Source organism: Leucoraja erinacea, chromosome 9, assembly GCF_028641065.1.
Source record: "Leucoraja erinacea ecotype New England chromosome 9, Leri_hhj_1, whole genome shotgun sequence".
NCBI classification, from domain to species: Eukaryota; Metazoa; Chordata; class Chondrichthyes; order Rajiformes; family Rajidae; genus Leucoraja; species Leucoraja erinaceus.
This window is the reverse complement of record NC_073385.1, coordinates 58,814,046-58,837,737: the sequence shown is the minus strand read 5'-3', so window position 1 is coordinate 58,837,737 and position 23,692 is coordinate 58,814,046. Positions and strand designations below refer to the sequence as shown.

Sequence of the window (23,692 nt, the reverse complement as noted above, 5' to 3'; positions counted from 1 at the left end):
CATAGGACAGACCGCAACGGGAGATGTGAACTCGCCTTTTCCATGTGTACCCAGGTCGGTAGGTGGTCGCAATCATCATTCATCCAATACAGGAGTTTTTGCAAGTTAGCTGCCCAACAGTATCGCCTAAAGTCAGGAAGTGCCAAACCGCCGTCACTCTTAGGAGACTGCAGTATCGCCTTTCGGATTCTAGCCGGTTTGCTACCCCATAAAAATTTAGATATTGTCCTTTCTAATTTATCAAAAAAAGATTTAGTGATAAGTATAGGGACGTGTTGGAAAAGAAACAGGAATTTGGGTAGGACGACCATCTTGACCAGATTTATCCGGCCCACGAGGGATAGCGGTAAAACTGACCAGCGGTCAAAATCTCTTTCAGCTTTCTCAACCAGAGGCAGAAAGTTTGTGCGGAACATATCAGATAAGGGTGTTGTGATAAAGACGCCGAGGTAGCGAAACCCGTCCTCTGCCCATTTGAATGAGGTTAAAGAGCGAGGGAGCTGCTTAGCCAATGAGTTAATCGGTAACAGCTCACTCTTTTGGTAGTTAAGTTTATAACCGGAATACGCGCCAAACCGTTCTAAAATATTCGTAATCACAGGGAGAGAGCTGACTGGGTTTGAGATGAACAGGAGCAGGTCATCCGCATACATTGAGACTTTATGAGTTGTGTCGAACCGTGTAATACCTTTAAAGCCCTTCTCTGAGCGCAACCAGACCGCCAAGGGTTCTATCGCGACAGTGAACAGGAATGGTGATAACGGGCAACCCTGTCTGGTACCTCTCTGAAGGGGGAAGTGGGGTGACAGTGTGCCGTTTGTTTGTACTGAGGCCACCGGGGATGAGTATAATAGACTGACCCAAAGAATAAAACTGTTACCGAGGCCAAACTGTCCATCGCCTCGTATAGGTACCTCTACTCGACCCTGTCGGAAGCTTTTTCGGCGTCGAGGGAGACCACTATCTCCGGGGTCTCACTACTCGGTGAATGGATGATGTTAAGGAGACGCCTAGTATTGTGGGAAGACTGTCGGCCCGGTATGAACCCTGTTTGATCTAACGAGATAATAGAGGGCATCACTTGTTGAAGATGGAGCGCAAGGGCTTTAGAGAGGATTTTGAGGTCCACATTCAGGAGTGAAATTGGTCTATAGCTACTACAAAGCAGGGGATCTTTCTCCTTTTTAAGAATTAGGGAGATAGTAGCCCACGACAAGGTGGGCGGTAGGCGACGATGTAAAAACAAACGCCTCATTGTACATATCTCTCAGGACTGGTGCGAGGAGAGCAGAGAAAGCTTTGTAATATTCTCCAGTGAAGCCGTCAGGGCCGGGTGACTTTCCGCTTTGCAGCGATGTGATGGCTGCTTGGACCTCAGCAACAGTTATGGGACCACCCAAGTCTCTCGTGGCTTCATCGTCAATTCGGGGAAACGTCATACTACTGAGCATGTCACCTGCAGTGGGAGGACAATCGGAAACGTATAATTCAGCGTAGAATTTAGCAAATGCTTCATTAATTCTAAGAGGATCAGTATGAATCTCCCCTAAGTTGAATTCTGATGCTTTTGTTATTTGAAACACCTCTATCATGTATTGCTCTAGTTTTTAATTTCTAAATTTGAGGAAACAGAAACCAAGTTGGACAAGAAGCCTTTACGGCTTGAGATTGTTCCAGGAGTCAGTTCTGCACCCAGTCCAGTTTCAGTTAAGTTTATTGTCACGTGTACAGAGGTCCAGTGAAAAGTTTTTGTTGCATGCTAACCAGTCAGCAGAAAGACAGACAATACATGATTGTCCATGCACATCCTATCCTTCTGTCGTGCAGTGCTCAGCCTGAACACCATGTTCCAGCCCAGCTAGAAATTTGAGGCATCACATATTCCTATCTTCTCTTGATCTTTCTTGCACCCTTGTTTTAGACAGTGGTGCAATGTGTTGCTGCTTCAAAGCACCAGTTCAATCAAGACCTGGGATGCTGTCTGTGCGGAGTTTGCACCTTCCACCCATGACCGCATGGGCTTCCTCCTGCTGCTCAGCTGCTCCCACATCACATTGCTGGCTTCAATGCAGCAGAAGAATTGCTGCTTCCGCGTAGACGAGAGGTTGAATGGGAATGTGGGAAGAATAAAATGGGATTTGTCATTGAATCCGCTGATTGGGTGGCTGGTAATCAGTGCAGACACAGTTAGTGTTGACTATGCACTTCTTGGTGTTGTATTGACGAGACATTATATATGGGGCATTTCAGATGTAAATTAGTGCCATGATTGACTCAAATATAAATTCTCATTTTACCAAATGAGCACATTTCATAATGCCATTTTAAAAATAAAAAAATAACCTATTTTCTGATCTGTGTTCCAGTGATTCTCAAGCCCTGAATGACTTTCTGCATGGATGTAACAAGGTGAGTAAATATACACTTTTACCATGTTCCCCATAAATAATAAGACCAGTGTGTGGCACTATGGAGAATGTACAGAGTGTCAGACTGATGGGATATCCCTCTTTCAAAGCCGAAGAAGGGCTGAATATTTCCCTGCTGATGCTGTCGCAGGAAGGTGGGGAGAGGGGGACGGGGTGGTCAGTGGCTCCGACTCCAGCAGTTGGGTGGCTGGATTTGTTCTGAATGTGCTGGTCCTGGACGGCTTCTTGATACATAATGATATTGGACGAATGCAAAATGTGGAATGTAGAGTCAGAGACTTGTACAGCACAGAAACAAACCCTTTGACCCCACTCGTCCATGTCTAAATGAGCTAGTTTCATTTGTGTATGTTTGACCCATTTCCCTCTCAACCTTCCCTATCCATGTACCTGTCCAAGTGTCTGTTAAACTTTGTCGTTTTACAGGGCTCTTCCACTTCCTCTGGCAGCTTGTTCCATGTACATCACCCTCTATGTGAAAACGTTGCCTCTCGGGTTCCTATTAAATCTTTCCCCTTCCCTCCTTAAACCAAAACCCTCTAGTTTTGGACTCCTTTACCCTGGGGAAAAGACTATGACCTCTCATGCCCCTTGTGATTTTACACACCCCTATTAGGTCACCCCTCAGGCTCCAACGCTGTAGGGAATAAAGACCCACCGATCCAGCCGCTTCTCAAAACCAAACCATTTAAGTTCCGGTAAAATCATTGTTAATCTGATTTGCATGCTTTCCAGTTTAACAACATCCTTCTTGGTGACCAGAGCTGTACACAGTACCCCAAATGTGGTCTCATCAATGTCTTGTGCAGGTGAAACATTTGGGGGAGCACTTTGCCCACCGTGGGTCAGTGGTGTCAGAAATAGAAACACCAGCGGTTCACACAGTATATGTGGACATTGAGAAGCAGACAATGGTGAAAGCTGGGAAAAATTGGAGCATGCACGTGTTTTCAGCAATGGAGAGGATGGAGGGGTGAGAAGGACAGATATTATGTCAGTGTTAGGCTATAGACCAGTGGGATGAGGTGACACCAGCGGGGGTGATGCTCGCTGACAGAGACATGTTAAGGTGAGACCAGAAGTGGGATGGGGAGGGTGTGGGGGATGTGGCACGATTCTGCAGATGTTGCAATCTGAAGTAATAAACGATCTTGTGGAGGAACACAGCAGGTCAAGCAGCATCTGTGGCGGGAGAGGAATGGTCGGTGGTTCAAGTCAAACGCCCAGAGACTCTGCACCAGAGACTCACTCTGCACCAGAGACTCACTCTGCAACGTTCCTTCCACTCCACAGATGCTGCCCGACCCACTGTGTTCCTCCAGCAGGTAGATTGCTGTTGGCAGATGGAGGCCAGTTTCACCTGACACCAGAGCTAGCTGGGGAAGGAGGAAGCCATTGACGGGCCTGTCTTTGGTTGACTGATTTGTGTACAAGGTGAGCTCTTTCCACCAGGTGCCGGGTCCGTCCCCGTCAGTCGGTGAGGGAGGTTCCAGCCAAGCGGCAGTACCCGCTGCCTGTGCCGAGATCTCCGAGCTGGAGGATGACCTCGTGGACTGGTCGTCTGCCTCCACGGGGAGTGGGGATGTTACTGGTGGCAACCTGCAGCGGAGCCGACCAGAGAAGGTCCACATCAGGCTGCAGACCCGGCGAAAGGAGGCGACACAGCAAACCACGCTCTCCGCAGGGTTGGACACCAATCCTGGGGGCGCAACTCTTCCACAGCAGCCTCCCACCCCCAGCGCCCCTCGACCTGTCCTCCCCAGTGCCCCTCGACCTCTCACCCCTTCCGCCCCTCAATCTCTCCTCCCCAGCGCCCCTCGACCTCTCTCCCCCTAGTGCCCCTGGACCTCTCTCCCTCACCACCCCTCGACCTCTCCCCCCCTCCGCCCCTCGACCTCCCACCCCTACCACCTTTGGACCTCTCCCTACCAGTACCCTCGACCTCTTCCCCCCCCTCCGCTCCTCGACCTCCACCCCCCCCACCACCCCTCGACCTCTCCCCCCCAAGCTCCCCTCGACCTCTCCCCCCCAGCACCGTTCGACCTTTCCCCCCTGCCGCCCCTCGATCTCCCACCCCCGCCGACCCTCGACCTGCCACTCCCGACACCACTCGACCTCTCACCACCAGCAACCCTCGGCCTCCCACCCCCTCGACCTGCCACCCCCGCTACCCCCTCGACCCTCACCACACCCCTCGACCTCTCACCCCCAGCACCCCTCGACCTCTCACCCCCAGCACCCCTCGTCCTCTCACCCCCAGCACCCCTCGACCTCCCACCCCCCCCACCCCTTCACCTCCACTGCCCCAGCCTGCCAACCCTCGCTCCATCAACAAGAGCAGCAGCAGGCATTGTCTATTGCGGCAGGTGGGATTGAGCAAGGAACAACCGATGGCCAGTGTTCAGACCACATCCAATGGCAGCCCTGGAATCTCCAGCCTCGGACAGGCCAGTCCACCCGTTGCAATGTCCAGTGGCCCGATTCATCAGCAACTACTTGTCAAACCCGGCTGCTCTTCACTAGGCTGCGGCCCTGCCTCGCCTTTGGGCAACCAAGTGACCCCCAGCTCGCTGGTGTGTGTGTTGCAGAAAGGCACCAGCCTGCCTAGGAACTCACTCTTTGCCAACGCAAGCCTCTCGCCGCCAACACAGCCGGTCATCCTCAAACCAGCCACCACTCGACAGGTGGTCCACCCCCCACCGTCCAGCATGAATGTGGTCGTCCACAGAGCTCCCCCTGCAATACAGCCAAAGCACTGCCTGAATATCCAGACCAAAGCTCTCCAGAGAAGCCCAAAGCCTTCCCTTAGGCCAAACTCTCCAGCCCTGCACAACATGGAAGCTGCCACGCAGCAGCAGACAGCTGTGCTGAACCCGAACTTCCCAGTGGATGCTCCCGTCCGGAACGTCGTTCTGCCGCCCTGGGCTTCCAGCCCGATGACAGGGCAAACACAATCAGCACAGCCCCGCTTGGACAACCCCACGTTCGTTCATGTTCCGACCCAGGCCAGCACCCTCTCAGTTCCTCAGCCTGTGGTTCCAGCCAAGAGACGGTTTATTCTACCAGGACATTTGGCCTCGGTGGTCAGTAGACTCCAGCCACTGCCGGCCGCTTGTGCCAGGGCTGGTTTCACTGGCCAGAGCTCAGTGGCTCTGGGACTGCCCAGGCAGCCTGCAGCCACACACATTGTGGGCCATCAGGGTCCTTCTGGACAGTTAAACGCCAAGAAGCCTTCACCTCCACAGATCCTGACGGGCCAAAGCACGGCATGGCACAGGACAAACTTTGGGCAGGTGTCCGCAGCGCCGGGCAGGCAGCCGGTGGTTGGCGGTGGAAGAGCTGGTGTTCTCACTGGACCCAGTCAGCTGGCTTCTTCCACGCTGCTTCGGGTGCCGACTCATCCGGACGCTGACTTCCCACAGTCCCGATCATCTGATCAGTGCGTGAGATCTGTTGTACAGCCCATGTTGCTGCCAAACCGGATAACCGTGCCCGGCGACACTGGCCCCACGGAGCAGCCAGTGACCCTGCAGCAGCTGAGTGCCGTCCCCTCCAGCAGCTGTGGTGTGCAGCCACGGGCTTCCAGGAACGCGGAGCTGACACCTGGTCTCGGACTCCTACAGACTCGCACTCCGCCTCCGTGCTGCCCCCACGCTCCAGCCCAACTGCAGGGCTCGTGGCATCATCCTCCTCCCCTCTCAGTCACACCCCCACATACTGGCAACACCCTGGCTGAAAACACCGGCCAATGCATCAGCCAACTGGATGGGAGATCCACTCTCAACTGCGACCAGCTCTTGCTGTTCCAACAGGTCAGTGCTTTCCGATGGTCGGAGATGTATCAGTACTCCAGGTTAATGGAGCATGGAGGTAGCATCAAGGAATGGCAGCAGAATGGTTAGATTACTGATCTAGTACTCCAGAGCTCTGGAATATTAATCTGCATAAACTAAACATTACTTAAAATCCCATCAGAGAAACTGCATAATTAAATTTGATACATTTTCACACTGGTTCCCCCCAGCTTACAAACACCTGACTGAAGTACAGCACGTACATACGAGCAAGTGCTTTGGAGACGGATAGGATAGATTTACTGGCTTGCTGCTGGGCACTGACATTCTAGTTACCACAATGAATCCCATCTAGACAGATATATAACGGTATAAAACAGGAATAGACCTTTTAGTAGGTATGTTACAAAACCTACCTGAGCGTTGTTTGAGAATCTGTCCCAGCCCCGTGTGCGCGATTTTGGCGCTGTTTAGAGGGGGCGGGTTTAAAACGCGATTTTTACTAGGCTGTTGCAATCGAAAATGCTCAGCCTAGTAAATCATTAACGGAAAATCGCTGAAAGACCCCGTCGCAAAAGGTATTATTAGTTTTTATGGCCTTGTATAATAGTTATAGTAGTTTAAAAATCACTCTCTCAACCCGCAACCTCTCGCAGCCCCAGGGTTTTATAAAGCAAACAATTAAAGGTATGTACCTTATTTTTACATTAAAAGGGGCTTCTTAAGAACCCTGTATATAAAGTTTTCTATAGCGAATAGTTCATTTTGGGCTCTTTATATCCCGCAGTATTTTTCTGGGCATTTAAGGGCACAAATCCAGCGCAATGTGAACGTTCTAAACCAGCGCATTCACAGGATCCCACTAGAAAGCCGATTTTAATTGACTTTAATTTACAGCAATTGAACACTAAATTCCTTCCATTTGGCCTATAAATTGATGTAAATGAGATTTTAAAATCATGTTTTATTGTGAATTATTTGTGAATATTATTTGGACACTTAGGCTATTTAAAAATGTTAATCATTTATTAAGAAATGGATAGATGTTTAGATCTAGTAATTTGAAGTTTGAATTAGCTACACTTGGGTAACTAACTAATTATATGCTTTAATTTCAGGTCCTCCAAATAAGATTATTTTATATTTGTTTCAGAATGGTTCAATCTACGATAACTGAAAATTTCATTCAGTTCTCTTAATTTTTAAGAAGGTTATGGGCTTTTGACTGTCCTCGATCACAGCTTTTTTGTTATGTCCATAGAAAATCAATAGGGAACAAGATGCTAATTTCCGAGTATGAAAATGGCCATAACTTTTTTATTACTTGAGATATGAAAGTGAATTAGGTGTCAAATTAAACTTATTGTTATGCTTTATCTGATGGGATAAATTGCAGACTTGATTTTTTAAATCTCAAAATTTTGTAACATTGCTACTTTTAGCCCACAATATCCATGCCAAACATGATGCCATGTTACCTTAATCTCTTCCGCTTGCACGTGTTAAAAATATCTCTCCTAAGAGACGATGCAAAGATATTCATCAAGGATCCTGCGATCTCCTTTCTTGCCTCTCTCGAGAACCTGGGAGAGATCCCATCAGGCCCCGGGGATTCATCCACCTTAATGCTCTTCAAGAGTCCCAAGAACACCTCCTCCTTAATCTCAAACTGCCCTTGGATATTAGTATTTTCCACACTGTTTTCACAGTCCTCCATGTCCTTCTCCTTGGTGAGTAGTTGTTTAGTACCTTGCCCTGACTCCAAGCACAAATTCCCTCCTTTAACCTTGAGAGGCCCAACCTTCTTCCTCGTTACCCTCCTGTTTTTAATGTAAGTATAAAAAAACCTTGTGATTTTCTTCTTTCCGACTCACCAAAGCCATTCTGTGGCCCTTTTTGCCGCTTGAGTACTTTCCTCCTTTATATTCCTCAAAGTTCCTGACTGATTCCATCCTCCTAAATCTTGCATGCATTTCATTTTTCTTTTCGACCAAATGTCCTGCTTTTTACTCTTGTCTGCCTCCCTATACTCACTCTGCAGGACCTCTTCCTTTCCCTTTGGCCATTTGTGCCAACACCACCCTGTTCACAAATATGTAAAAGGATATGATCAGTACAAAATACTGAATGGACTGAGTGTCTTTCTCACGAGAAGGCTGAGAATAGTCATTTAAAAGGCTTTTAAAAGATAAGCTTAATCTTCTGCCGTGGGGCACAACTAAAATCAGGGCCCACGAGTATACAAGAGTCTTTAATGAATCAAATAAAGAAACATTTTTACCCAGGGACTGGTGAAGTGTGAAACTCAGTGCCTTAGTAATCGAGTGTAGTGACATTTTAGGGGATGCCGGGTGAAAAGTGATTTCACTGTTTGGCTGAGATGGAGTCGAGAGAGAGGGGGTGGGGGGTTGAACTAGGGCAGAGGTGTTTAATGGTTTTCTCTGAGGGGTAAATCTTCCATAGTCAACATGCTGAAATCAGGTTTCTGTTACATTTATCTGAGCCTGTTTAATTTCCAACCACAGAAGGAGCGGAAGCAGCAACTTCTCTACCGACAAGTATTGAAGATGCAGCAGGAGAGAGGGTTGTGCCTGACATCTACCAGCCGCCTGCCAGCCGGCAGTGCCGCAGTACCCGCCATCACCAGTGGGGGGAGTGGAGCTGCAGTGCCAGCAAACGCTGTTCCAATGGAAGCCGAAATCCTCACCGCCGTATCCCGGCCTCAGTCCAGCCTCTTCCTGCCAGTTCTGGCAAGCCAGGTACGATCGATTCCAGCTCACAGCAGCATTGTTGCATGATTACACAGCGTCCCAGAGCAGGAATCTGCAAGGATTATAAGCCTTTAAGCTTGTGATTTTTGTCCTCAGCTGTATTCGATTATTGAAGGTCAATTGACATCCCTGCCAGATGCTCGTTGCAGTCCTCCCACAAATTAACACAGCTCACTACTTAAGATGTGTTTTTAATATGGCCAACATCCCAAGGTGCTCAGGTGACAATGATGGCATTGAGTCACAACAAGAGGTGTGAGGCAGATGACCAAAGTCGGAAAACTTAAAGGACGAATGAGAAAGAGAGGAGTTAAGGAAGGGTTTCTAAAATTCAGGATATTGGGATTTGACGCCTTGATGTCTGGTTTTGGAACGATTACATCTGGGGATACTGAAGGACCCCGAGGGGAAGAAGTACTGATTTCAATAGACAATAGGTGCAAGAGTAGGCCATTCGGCCCTTTGAGCCAGCATCGCCATTCACCGTGATCGTGGCCGATCATCCCCAATCAGCACCTTGTTCCTGCCTTCTCCCCACATCCCCTGACTCCGCTATCTTTAAGAGCCCTATCTAGCTCTCTCTTGAAAGTATCCAGAGAGCCAGCCTCCACCGCCCTCTGAGGCAGAGAATTCCACAGGCTCACCACTCTCTGTGAGAAAAAGTGTTTCCTCGTCTCCGTTCTAAACGGCTTACCCCTTATTCTTAAACTGTGGCCCCTGGTTCCGAACTCCCCCAACATCGGATCAGAGGATCGGTGAGCTGCAGGAGTTTGTAGATTGGGATGGCTGACGGGGAGAGGTTGAAAAGCCAGCAGGAGAAGTGGTGGTAATCCTGGGGCACTGGGTCTTGCATGGGGAGCAGCAAGATTACTGTACCCCTTGATGGGGTACAGTCAGCAGGGGCTGAGGGGAGTCTGCCCCTTCTCTTGGTTTAACCTGGCTTTACAGAAGAATAAAAGTGGGAATGGGGGGCATGAGAATGGGGGACAGGTGAGGCCGGAGGGCACAGGGAAGACGGACTGGAAGGAAAGTGACTGGATCATTGGCAATGTCTCGTGGCCGGCACTCTAATGCAGGTATCCAAGAAATAGCCACTGTCTGAAGACACAGGTCGATTGGACATTGTAGCTATTGGTTTAGTTTAAGGCTTGGAGACACAGCATGGAAACAGGTCATTTGGCGCATCGATCACCCATTCACAACAGTTATCCCACTTTCGTATCCACTCCCGCCACACCACGGGCAATTTACAGAGGCCAATTAACATACAAACCCGCACCTCGTTAGTGTAAAGTAGATCAATATTTCTCCATGCGTGCCTTCGAACAGAAATAAAACAAAATGACTACAGAGTACAAGCTGTCAATCAATGGTTGACCAGGATCCGTTTTACATTTGGAGGATGGAGCTAATGTCAACAGGAAGCAGCTCCTTTCTCCACAGACGCCTGTATTCGACGTGATGCAGCTGCACAGTACCCTCTCGCTCGGCAGGCCACTGGCTTCATCCCCACAGGGCTGAGTCAGAGAACAACTCTGTGTCCTGTCAGTTCCCTCGCTGCCACTTCAACAAGGGAAGAGTTTCAGCAGCACAGACAGTGAGTGAGGCCTGCTTTGACTCTTCCTGGCTGCTCCTCATTCGCAATGGACAGGATATCAAAACGAGAGGGCATCCGATTAAAGTGGGAGGAAGGCGTCTGAGGAGGGAAGTTGAATTTTTTAGTACGCTGCCAGAGAGATGGTGGCATTAGATCCAATCACGATGTTTAATAGACATTTAGACTGGCACTTAAATAGACAAGGACTGAGCGTAAGTAAATGGTATTAGCTTAGATGGGCGTGAGAATTAGTATGAATATGGTAGGCTAAAGGGCCCGTCCCTACTGAAGGAAGAATCCATTGACTTGTTGGGCTTCAATAGCAACATGAGACAAGGTTGCAACATTGCCGTGAGCCTGGATCCTTGCACCAATGCATTGGATGCATAGTTCAGCAAGGGTGAAGGCAAGCAAGGCAGGGCAGCCCGCTGGTTCTATACTGGCCATGTTGCACGTCTGCTGTGTTCCAAGCACAGGAGATGCTACAAAGTGAAACGTGGTCCCTGAAGACCAAATTCATCCTGGACAGAGTGGGCAGCACTGATAAAACTCTCACCTATCTCGTCTCCGGCCAGCAATTGATGGGAAGCAGTGAGGTGGAAACCATCGGGTGAATCGCATTTGTACATGAGTGTCCGGGGCAGGTCAACAGACGTATTTGTCATTCCAGCAGTGCCTGTGGGTCCCACCGCACAGCTCTGAGACATGGAAATGATAGAGGAGGGGACTGGGCGCATTCCACCACTGCTTCATGCAATGGGAACCACATCCACTTCCTGATGCTGAGGTCTGCCATCAGCAGTGGCTGGAATTGGAAATCTTTGGACTCACCGTGCCGTTTTGTCCAAATAACCTCTGAACTCTGCATCATCTCCAAGAACCTGCTGTGCAACTGGACCTGACCTCTGGGCAGATTGCAGCTGGTGTGGTCATCCATAGCAGAGGCTGACTCCAAGTATCTCAGACCTGACCACATTAGTGTGGAAGATCCTCGGGAGAATGTCCTCTGCCAACTACTGCACTCCTGCCAGACATGCAACTGGCAAGAGACACCAATATTAGTTAAGGAAGCAATTGCAGCTGAGATTTGTTATGCCGTATTTGGAGTATTGTGTGCAGAAGTGGTTCATCATAATGCTGCCTGGATTAGAGAGCATTAGCAGCTAGGAGAGGTGGACAAAGTTGGATTGTTTTATCGGGAGCATTGGAAGCTGATGGGTGACCTGACAGAAGTGTATTCAAATTATTGGGTGTGGGAAGGAAATACAGAAGCTGGTTTACATCGAAGATAGACAAAAAGCTGGAGTAACTCAGCGGGTCAGACAGCATCTCTGGAGAAAAGGAATAGGTGACGTTTCGGGTTGAGACTCTTCTTCAGACCCTTCATCGGTGTCTTTCTTTATAAAATTATTGATGGACATTTGTAAACAGATGTGTTTTACCACAGTCCTGTGATTACAGATGGTCACTTTTTATTTATTTATTTTATCAGATTTATTTAATAGCTGGCATATAAATTTCCCATGGGACATTATATGTGTTCTTGGATCAGCAGTACAGAACACAACTGAATTAGAGTGTATTAGTTGTAAGGAGAGGTTGGACAAACTTGGATTGTTTTCCCTGGAGTGTCAGACGTTGAGGGGAGACTTAATAAAAGTTTATAAAATTATGACGGGCATAGATAGATAATCAGTCAGAAAATGTTTCTCAAATACTAGATGTCAGAGTTTTAAAGTGAATGGTAAATTTAAAGGAGATTTACAAGCCAATGTTTTTGCACAGTGTGATAGGTGCCTTGATCACACTGACAGAGGAGGTGATGGCAGCAGTACAGCAGCAATGTTTAAGAGGCATTTAGACAGGCACATGGACAGGTAAGGTATGGAGGGATATAGACCATGTGCAGGCAGATGGGATTAGTTTAAATTGGCATCATGTTCAGCACAGGTATTGTGGGCCAAAGGGGCAGTTCCTGCCGTCCTGCCCTGTTCTGCAAGAGGGTGGTTCAACCAATCAAGCCGTGTAAGTTGAACTGAGGAACAAACCCCAAAAGATCAAATGAGAACATATTACAGAAATAGAGCAAATGGCGCTGGTGTTGGTGATTTCAACCTCACACACAGAAAACAAAAATAAGGTAGAGAGGATTCTGAATTCTTAAAATGCATCAAAAACAAAAGTTTTCAAGTTAGTACTTGGTGAGACCAGATGTAGTGGAACAGGTTTTGGTGGTCCCAGAGAATGGAGCAAGGCAAGTGGGCATTGTGGAGTATCATTAGCATGGTAATGGAAAGGGAAAAAGGCAGAACAAAAGTAGTTTAGTTTGGTGATGGTCAATGTTACCATGCTGAGGTATGACTGAGCTAAAGACTCCTGGAGACAATCACTTATGGCCTCCTCTCTAATGGCCCCTCTTAGCCTCCTCTCTAATACCCCTGTCCCATGGTACGAGTTTATTCCAAGAGCTCTCCCGAGTTTGCCCTGATTCGAACTCGGAGATTTATGGTAATGGCCACTCGTCGGTACTCGGGGCTCTCGTGGACATTTTTCAACATGTTGAAAAATCTTCCCGAGTCTTCCCGAGCTTACCTGCCGTTAGCAAGTCTTCCATAGTACCTGCCATAAGCGTTACGAGCTGCTAGGAGACGTCCCCGAGCTCCGACGTACCCGCTACGTTCATTCTCCATGCTTACCACGAGTTTGATTTTTTTTAACTAGGGAGAGCTCTTGGAATGAACTCGTACCGTGGGACAGGGCTATTGGAGAGGAGGCTGAGAACTAGGCACCAATAGACATCAAGGACTATGAGGGCAGTTACAGCTTCCAACCATTCAACCCTACAGAAAACACAGGGGAAAATTAGAAAGAAAATGGCAAAGCAGGTACTTTAAAAAAAGACAGGTAAAGTCAAGGAAATTCTTAAAAGTGTTTCATAAAGAAATGAATGGAAAGCGCGATAAGGAAAGGAAAGGGTAAAGATTATTGTTGACCAAAATATAAAGTTGGGTGAAAAGATGGAAGGGATGGGCAGTTTCAATGAACCCCTTGTCTCTGTCTTCATCGAAGATGAGGACACTGCAGGGAAGTAAGTTTGGAATAGTGTGATTAAATCAAGGTTTGTGAAGTGAAGGTTGTGTCTGCCTGTCCTGACAGAGTTCCTTGGAGAAAGCATGGAAAGCTGGTGAAGGTTATGATGAGTTGCAGGACAGATGATCAAAAAGATGGAAGCTCCAGGAACGCAAAGGGGATGTAGCAAGTTTCATTCAAAGTCGGCTTTTGGTCGCAGGGGTTTTACAAGCTGGAGCCTGCGTACACGTTGCAACTGTAAGTGAGCGAGTAACAACTTAGTTTTGCAAATGTCTGAAGTTGGTGTGAAGTCCAGAAAATCCGAGTGCTGGAAAGATTTGCACTGCAAAGATACCTTTCCCTTTCCCTATGTCATGAATGAAATTGACAAGCAATTACTTTGATTAACAGTGTTTAAGAAGGAACTGCCGATGCTGGAGAATCGAAGGTACACAAAAAAGCTGGAGAAACTCAGCGGATGCAGCAGCATCTATGGAGCGAAGGAAATAGGCAACGTTTCGGGCTGAAACCCTTCTTCAGAAGGTGCTGATGCTGCTGCACCCGCTGAGTTTCTCCAGCTTTTTTGTGTACTTTGATTAACACTTGTGCAATGAAGGAGGACACAAAGTGCTGGTGTAACGCAGCAGGTCAGGCAGCACCTCTGGAGAACATGGAGAGGTGATGTTCTGATCGGGACCCACCGCTGGATTGTGCCCTATACCAGACCGCCACATGGCCAAGACCTGCAGCGGTGCAGAGGATGCGGCGTCAATGCTCACTGCCTCCCGGTCTCTCTAAGGCCGGGATCACCAAAGCTGCCACCAACCCACTCCCAGAACAGTCCTACCGACCTCCGCCACCAGGCCGGGCTGCCCACACCATCCCCGGCTCGCACTGCCTCCCCGGCTGCTTCCAGACCCAATCTACCAACCCACAACACCAGGCCAGGATGCTGACACCACTCTCGGCCCACTCAGCCTCTCCTGCCACTTCCAGGCCACACCTGCCACCCACCACTGCTGACCCATACCTGCACTCCAGCTGCCCATGGCCCACGACCGATGACTCCGCAGATCCTCGCCTCTCCCCGGGGCTGTCAACCTACCTGGAATCCAGGCCCAGTTCCAGATCGACTGTCGAAGAAGGGTCTCGCAACGAAGCGTTACCTATCCATGTTTTCCAGAGATGCTGCCTGACCTGCTGAGTGACTCCAGCATTTTGTATCCTTTTGTGTATGAACCAGCATCCGGAGTTCTTTGATTCTACTACTTCTGCAATGATACTGTATTACTCAGCAATCCCTTATTCGGGTGTAGCAGACAATCGGCAATACCCCCCCCCCCTGCCTACCATAATGAAGATTTACTAATGTATTTTTCGGGAAGAAATCGCAACATTTAGTTTGGAATCCATCAGACCATTTAAACTCACTAAGGAACCTGTTCCATACAGACTGCTCCCTCCCTAAAATATTGTTTCCTAAAAATGTGTCATTTTACTTGTTCTAAGTCTAGCTTATTGTCACGCGTACCAATTAAGGTACAGTGATATGTGAATTACCATACAGCCATACTAAAAAAAAGCACCAAGACACACAACTACATAAAAATTAACATAAACATCCACCACAGCGGATTCCCCACATTCCTCACTGTGATGGAAGGAAATAAAGTCTAATCTTCTACCTCTTTATTCTCCCGCGGTCGAGGCAGTTGAACCGTCCACAGTCGGCGATCGAAGCTCCCGTGTCGGGACGGTCGAAGCTCCTGCGGCTTGGAGCTCCCGAAATCGGTCTCTAACCAGGGACCGCGGGCTTCGCGATGTTAAAGTCCGCAGGCTCCCGCAGTTGGAGCTCCGAGGTCAATCCCCGACAGGGGACCACCAGCTCCACTATGTTAAGTCCGCAGGCCCCCGCGGTTGGAGCTCCCGAAGTCGATCTCCAGCAGAGACCACCAACTCCTTGATGGTAGGCGCAGTGCGGATGGAGATACGATACGGGAAAAAATCCGTCGAGGTAAGAGATTTAAAAAATGGTTTCCCCCAACCCCCTCACCCCCGACATAGAACAAGCTAAAGAACACTAAAACATACATTTAACACGTACTATAAAACAACAAAGAAGAAAGGGACAAGACTTTGTTGGCGAGGCAGCAATTGCAGGCGCCAACCGGTGGCCTTGCATCTCAGAACAAAATTGCAGTCACTAAGGATGTTTTTGTGAAAAGGAAATTGTGTTCACTAATTAGACACCGATCTGTGAAGCAGTAACGTTTGCTATGGATAAAGGGGAGCTGTTGAAGTCCTGTATTCACAAGGCATTTAATAAGGTGAAGAGGAATAAAGATTACAAAGGGATACAGCAGATTATGTAGACTAATGCTGGGTTGCCCAATTTGGTTTTAAAAACTGAGAGATGGAGGGGTCAGCATAGTGGCGCAACAGTAGAGTTGCTGCCTTACAGCGCCAGGGACCCAGGTTCTAGTTCTATAGGTGGTTGCCTATACAGAGTTTGTATCTTCTCCCTGTAACTGTGTATTTTTTCTCCAGATGCACCAGACACCGTTAAGCACCCATCTCCCCCCCCCCCCCACCTCCATGGTCTGTAATCATGAGGGTTTACTGTAATCACAAAATGTATACTTGTAACTTACTAGCAGTAGTCAAACAGACCCCATTGTCTGTAAATATCATAATGCCAGTTCACAGCGGAGAGGTTGCTTTATGCCCCTGTCCCACTTAGGAAACCTGAACGGAAATCTCTGGAGACTTTGCGCCGCACCCAAGATTTCCGTGCGGTTCCCGGAGGTTTTTGGCAGTCTCCCTACCTGCCAACCCTAATCTTGGGTGCGCCGAAAGTCTCCAGAGGTTTCCGTTCAGGTTTCCTGTGGGACAGGGGCATACTGGGTTTGTTTTGGAAACTGTCAAGGCAGCCTCTTCCAATTTAGGTAGGTTTCATGTTTCAATAACACCATTTCAATTAGCTGACCAGGAATTTGCATTTTTCTCATTTTTTTATTTTCTGCCTTCTACATTTTCCCATGGACCATACCAAGGGAGTGGGATGTATATATCAGGATAAAATACAATTTAACATATTAAATGTAAACCATTCAGGTGATTCCCTCTTGGGTGATTACTGCATGGGTGGGCTGCTGTGTGGGATATTCCTCAGCCAGAGGAATAGCTGCTTTGTATTAATATAATGAGATACATCAACGTGCAGATTGAAATATAAACCTCATTCTCTTGGCTGAACTTTCCTCCAAGTTATGAAAAAAGATAATCGCAAGTCTCCAGTTTTAGAATTCACTTGCATATAGACCCCCACACCCATGGAGTTGTTGCTATAGAGAGGAATAAAACTGTTGGAACACTTCCGATTGGATAAGTATATGGATAGGAAATGTTCAGAGGGGTAAGGGTTAAACACCTATGGACATCTGAGTCGGCGTTGACGAGTTGGGGTGCTGGACCTGTTTCCATGCTGTATTACACTATATAACATGGGTATGGAGAAGGGGAGGGGAAGGGTCACATTACAAAAAATCTCAACGGTTGATTTTATAGAAAAGCAATCCTTGCGTAACAGAGAAGTCATCAGAATATACTGTGGTACACCGTGGAGTGGTAGGTATAATTGAATTGAATTGCATCACATCTGAATATTGATCATAGCTAAAACATAAAAGCAATATTCTAATCCAGCTTTCTAAAGCCCCATTATTTTCTACTTTATCTGTTGTCTTTCAGAATTCAGAAACATTATATTATATTTCTGTCATATTTGAGGCATGGTTATTGTTACCAAGTTGATGTGTGACTTTCATAAACCATTGTGGTTCCCACAATGCAGCTCAGATGGAACTTTTCCAAACTGGATGCATTAAGTCACAGTGGAGTAACCACAAGTTGGGTTTGTGTCTTGGCATCACCCCTGAACCTACTCTCTATGATCCATGAGACAATGGATGCATTGGGGAAGGGGGATTCAGAGGGAGAAACCTCTCAGATGTCAGTTGTATCTTCATGGAAACCAACAGCAGAAAATTTAAGAAGGAACTGCAGATGCTGGAAAATCGATGGTAGACAAAAGTGCTGGAGAAACTCAGAGGGTGCAGCAGCATCTATGGAGCGAAGGAAATAGGCAACGTTTCGGACCGAATTTCTCCAGCACTTTTTCAACCAACAGCAGAATCATGGTTTAAGTTCTTCTCTGTCTCTCGAAAATATGTTTGCTTCCTTGCCACAAGGACTGTGGTATCATTGTTTGTGCTTTTTATGTGTGTGTTTTGATGAAGTGTTTCAAGGGTTTGGTTTAACTAAGAGTGCATATGTTTAAGCATTCTTAATTCAATTTTGTTAGTTACCCCCAATTGGAATAATATTCGGTTTTGGGCATCGCACTGTAAGTTGGGCTTGGAGCGGGATGGAGAATAGTAGCAAGGTTCAGAACGGATAATGCAGCGACATGGGGCTTGGCCTCCATTCATAGATGAAGAGAGGTTGAGGAATATTGGCATAGGTGCAAATAAATCAGAGTTGAGTTCATGGTGTCCAGGTCCCATAGAGGGTCCAGGCTCTTGTTGAGGGAAGAATTGATATGTGCCATAACCAACCTCTCAAAGCGCCACATCACCGCGGACGTTAGTGCCACTGGTCGGTAGTTATTGGGGCATGTCACCTTCATCTTCTGTTAAAGCTGTGGAAACCCCAGTCCAGAGGAACCAGATTAATGAATATAAAATGGACAGAGAGAAGAAGGGGAGAAATAGGTGTATGTCCATGTGGGGCACAGAGAGAGGGAGGAAGAGGGGTGGATGAATTGGAAATTTTAATGTACATACCATTAGGTTGTAAACTACCCAAGCAGAGTATAAGGTGCTGTTTATCCAGTTTGCATGGGGCCTCACTCTGGCAATGGAGGAGGCCAAGACAGAAAGGTCAGTATGGGAATGGAAAGGGGAGTTAGAATGGTTGGAGAACTGAGTGCAAGTGTTTGGTGAAACAGTTGGCAAGTCTATGATCAGTCTTGCCGATGTACAGAAGGCCACATTGGGACCACCTATTGCAGTAGATGAGGTTAGAGGAGGTGCAAGTATCACCTGGAAGGATTGCCGGGGTCCTTGGATGTGATGTCACCGGGTGGTGAATCTGTGGAATTAATTGTCACAGAAGGCTGTGGAGACCAAGTCAATTGATATTTTTAAGGCATAGATAGATTTGTGATTAATACGGGTGTCAGGGGTTATGGGGAGAAGGCAGGAGAATGTGGATAGGAGTGAGACATAGATCAGCCATGATTGAATGGCAGAGTAGACTTGATGGGCGAAATAGCCTCATTCTGCTCCTATCACATAAACATGATGGAGGTGGTGTAGGGATATCTCTTGTGGTTGCAGGGGAATTACCTGTGGAGGGGCTGGTTTGGGTGGGAAATGATAAGTGAACCATGGAGCTGTGGAGGGAGTGGTCTCCGTGGAAGGCAGAAAGAGATGGGAATAAAAAGATGTGCCGTGGTGGGATCATGTTGAAGGTGTCGGAAATGTCGGAGAATGATGTGTTGGATGTGAATGGTGGGGTGAAAAGTGAGGAACAGGGACTTCTAATTTTGTTCTGTCTGGGGGAAGAGGCAGCAAGAACACAGAGGAGAAACTCAGCGGGTGCGGCAGCTTCTATGGAGCGAAGGAAATAGGCAACATTTCGGGCCAAAACCCTTCTTCGCTCCATAGATGCTGCCGCACCCGCTGAGTTTCTCCAGCACTTTTGTCTACCTTCGATTTTCGAGCATCTGCAGCTCCTTCTTAAACACTTTGGACACAGAGGAGACATGGGTGATGGATCCATCTATGATAGCAGGAAAAAAACCATGTTTACTAATGAATTAGGACATCTCGGCAGTACTAGAATGGAAAGCCTCATCTCGGAAGCAGAAGTGGTGGAGTCGGAGAGATTGAGAGATAATGAGGCAGGAAAGAGAGGAAGTGTAATCCAGATAACTAATGGAGTTGCTGGGTTTGTCATTGTTGTCAATCAATAATCTGTCCTCTGTGATGGAGACAGAGTGATCAAGAAAGGGAAGAGAGGTGTCAACACCAAAGTTAGTCCAAGTGAATTTAAGGGCACGGTGTGAGTTAGTGACAAAGGTTATGAAATCGATTAGTTTTGCACGGATGCAGGAGGAAGCCCTGATGTAGTCTTCAGTGTAACGGAGAAAGAGTTGGGAGATACTGCCAGTGATATTTGGAACAAGGACTCTTTGACGCAACCAATGAAAAGGCATATGAGAGTGCCCATAGCTAGACCTTTAACTTGAAGAAAGTGAGAGGTGTCAAAAGAGAAGCTTTTGAGGGAGAGGAGAAATTCTTTCAGGCAGAGAAGAGTGTTAGTGGAGGGAAACCTGTGTTGAAGCAAGAACCGGAGGACCTTGAGACCTTCCTGGTGGGGGTTGGAGGTGCAAAGGGACTGGATGTCCCTAGTAAGGATGAGGCAAAGGGGGCCTGGAAAGTGAAAGTTATTGAAGAGTTGAAGGGTGTGTGAGGTGTCTACCTGAGATGTCTTGGATGTAGGTCGGAAAGGAATGGACAAGGGGGGGGGGAGAGAAGATAGAATCAAGGTACTTGACAGATGGACACAAAGTGCTGGAGTAACCCAGCGGTTCAGGTAGCATCTCTGGAGAAACAGGATAGGTGATTTTTCAGGTTGGGACCCTTTAACCTGTCTTCAACATTCCTCCTCTTGGACTCCCCTCTCTGGAATCTTATCCCTGTGAGACATCGACGATCTTCACTTTTCTGTTCCCCTTACCTTCTCTAATCTAAAAGAAGGAAGGGTCCTAACCAGAAGCGTCAGCTATCCTTTTTCTCCTGAGAATCTGCCTGACCCACTGAGTTACTCCAGCACTTTGTGTCTATCTTTGGTATAAACCAGCATCTGCAGTTCCTTGTTTGTACATCAAGGTATTTGAGATGTGTTCTGTGGGGCAGGGCAGGCAGAATCAATGGGTCTACCAGCGCAGTCCTGGTGGGGTTTACTCTGGGAAGGAAATAGAAGTGGGCAGTGTGAGGGTGGGGAACTATAAAGTTAGAAGCTGTGGAGGGAGACGTGATCGCCAGAGGTGATGAGATTGGTAACAGTCTGCAAGATGATGGCCTGCCGTTCGTCTGTGGGGTCGTGACCAAGGGGTCAGTATGAGGAGGTGTCTAAGACCTGGTGCCTGACCTCGGCATGGTGGAGGTCACCCTGCAGACCACAAGGATACCTCCTTTGTCAGTGGGTTTAATACCAATGTTGGGATTGCTGCTAAGTGAGTGGAGAGCTGGGCCGTTCAGAGGGGGTGGGATTGGAGTGGATATGGAGGGTGGAGAGGCCAAGACAGTTGATGTGCTGACAGTTGGAAGTAAAAAAGTTCAAAGAGGGGAGAAGGCTGGCGGGGGGAGTACATGAGGAGGAGGAATGGTGGAGACGGAGGAGGGGGTCATATTCTTGAGACAATCAATTCAGAATAGTTGTGGATCCAACCAGGAAATTTTAGATCTGATCATGTGTAATGAGATGCGATCCATCAGTAATCTCACACAAAAGTGTAGTTTGGAGAAGAGTAATCATGTCATAAAGCTTCATGTTCAACTTGAAACTAATATATAGAGGTTCAAAGCTAATACATGAAACTGAGGAAGTTGGTCGGATAAATGTACAGTGGAAGGGAAGACGTTAGACTCGTGGATGACTGGGACCACTTCTGGGGAAGATGCGGCCAGTACAAGCTGGTAAAGTTGTACCTGAACTGGAATAAGTCCAGCATTTTTGTTCCTGCTGTTGGGGAGGGTTTCAACAAATCTGGCATAAGAGTGGGACACAGTAGATATGCAGATGGAGGAAGGTATAGTCAAATGTAGAAGAAAAGCTGTCAATCCCATAGGCAAAGCAGATGTGGGAGCGTTAAGGTTCTTGGGAAAGATAAGTTTTGGTGGGTTTATACCATACATCAACTAACACTCCAGGAGTGATAGGAGGCCTATGGTATAGATAGATCATATCAGAGTAGAACAGAAAAAATGAAGGATCACAATGAACAGTGTTTATTTATCATCTGCACTGGATCTGAACCAGAACAGTTACTTACTTGTGTAGGAAGGAACTGCAGATGCTGGTTTAAACCCAAGATAGACACACAACGCTGGAGTAACTCAGCGCGACAGGCAGCATCTCTGGAGAGAAGGAATGGGTGACGTTTTGGGTTGAGACCCTTCAGACGTATTTATTTGCTGCAACTTTACAGGCCCTTAAGATGCAAAATCAACAATAAAAATACAGTAAATTGTCAATTATTATAAACTAGACCATGGAGAGGTTGTGGTTGGAGTATTCAGGGAAGGGGTTGGCGAAATTCTAGAATATGAGAGATCATACAGTATATGTCTTAGTGGGCTTTAACATGGATAAATCCCCAGGGCCTGATGAGACATATCACAGGCTGCTCTGGGAGCTAAGTGTGGAGATTGTTAGGGCTCCAATAGATATTTCTGGCCACAAGTAAGATACCAGATAACAGCAAATGTGGTACATTTATTTAAGGAAGGCAGCTGGGATAAGCCAAGTAATCATTAGACCAACATCAGCGGCGCAGAAATTATGAGCAAAGAAATCTAAGGAACAGGATTTAGTCTTCACTTGGAAAGGCAGGGATTGATAAAAAAATAGTCAGTACGACTTTGTTAAGGAGAGATCCTGTCAGACCGGTTTGATTCAATTATTCTCAGAGTGTATAGATGAGGGCAAGGAAATTATGTTGTCTATATGGATTTCAGTAAGAGTAGGGGACTGGTTCATAAGATTAGGGCTCACAAGATCCATGGTAAGTTGGAAAATTGGATTGATAATAAGGAACAAAATACAATGGTTGGTGGTTGATTTTGTGCTTAGAAAACCTATGATCAATGGTGTTGGCATCGTAACTCTTATCATAAACATCAATAGTTGGGCTGTGAATATAAGGGGCAGAACAATAGCAAATAGAATTTAATTGTTGTAAGTGTGGGTTGGGAGGACTTCTGAGGGTAGTACATCCACAATGAATGGTTAGGCTCTCAGGAGTACTGAGGAACAGTGGGACCTTGATATACAAGTCCAAGGATCTCTGAAGGTGGCAGCATAGATAGATGTGATGATGAAGGCACACAGAATTTGTACCTTCATGAGTTGGGCAGCGAATGCAAGACCAGGGAAGTCTTGGTGCAACTTTGTAAAACATTGATTTGGTCACAATTGGAGTACTGTGTACAGTTCTGGTGGCCACACCATAGGAAGCTCATTATTACTCTGGAGAGGGTAAGGAGTAGATTCACCAGGATTTTGCTGGAGAGGAGAGACTAGATAAATTGCATTTGTTTCCTGTGGAGTAGAGGTGTCTGAGAGGGGACTGGGAAATCAATGTACGTGGAACCCAAAGTTACTCTGCAAGTAATATAGATGTGGAACGTTGGCCTTTATTATAGGAGGAATGGAGTACAAAGGTCGGGAAGTCTTGCTGCAACTTCCCAGGGTTTTGGCCAGACCGTTCCTAGAATACTGCATACACCTTTGGTTTCCTTACTTAGGGAAGTATACGGTTACCTTGGAGACAGTGAAGAGGAGGTTCCAGATGTGAAAAGTTTTCTTATGAGGAAAGATTAAGCAGATTGGGCCTTGATTCTCTGAAGTTTTAACGAGAGTTGATCGCTTTGGAACATGTAAGATCCAGAAGTAGCCTGGATGCTGAGATGTTCTCTCAGTTAAGTGAATTTAGAACTCTGGACCCTTGGGATAACGGTCCCACATTTAAGTCTGAGATAAGGAGGAATTTCTTCTCCTGAAGGACTGTGAACCTCTGGAGAAGTTTACCTGAGAGAGCTGTGGAAGCTGTGTCACTGAAGGCTGTGTTGGGTAAATTCTGCACCTGTGTGGGGTTGAGGCAGGAATGTAGGAACATTGATCATGACTCCAGCAACATGAGGGTATGTAGTCAGAGGATACCGGGATAAGCTTGATGTAAAC

At 47.2% G+C, this 23,692-nt stretch overlaps 1 protein-coding gene across 1 annotated transcript in view; it reads left to right on the top strand.

Moving 5' to 3' along the window:
• LOC129700608 (BRD4-interacting chromatin-remodeling complex-associated protein-like) overlaps positions 1-23,692 on the top strand; it is a 55,024-nt gene that overhangs the window by 5,687 nt on the left and 25,645 nt on the right. The window contains exons 3-10 of the mRNA XM_055641225.1: positions 2,367-2,434; positions 3,904-4,114; positions 4,462-6,329; positions 7,748-7,953; positions 8,749-8,982; positions 10,416-10,591; positions 11,505-11,688; positions 14,460-14,603. Coding sequence (XP_055497200.1) covers positions 2,367-2,434; positions 3,904-4,114; positions 4,462-6,329; positions 7,748-7,953; positions 8,749-8,982; positions 10,416-10,591; positions 11,505-11,688; positions 14,460-14,603 — 3,091 coding nt within the window. The remainder of the gene's footprint in view (positions 1-2,366; positions 2,435-3,903; positions 4,115-4,461; positions 6,330-7,747; positions 7,954-8,748; positions 8,983-10,415; positions 10,592-11,504; positions 11,689-14,459; positions 14,604-23,692) is intronic.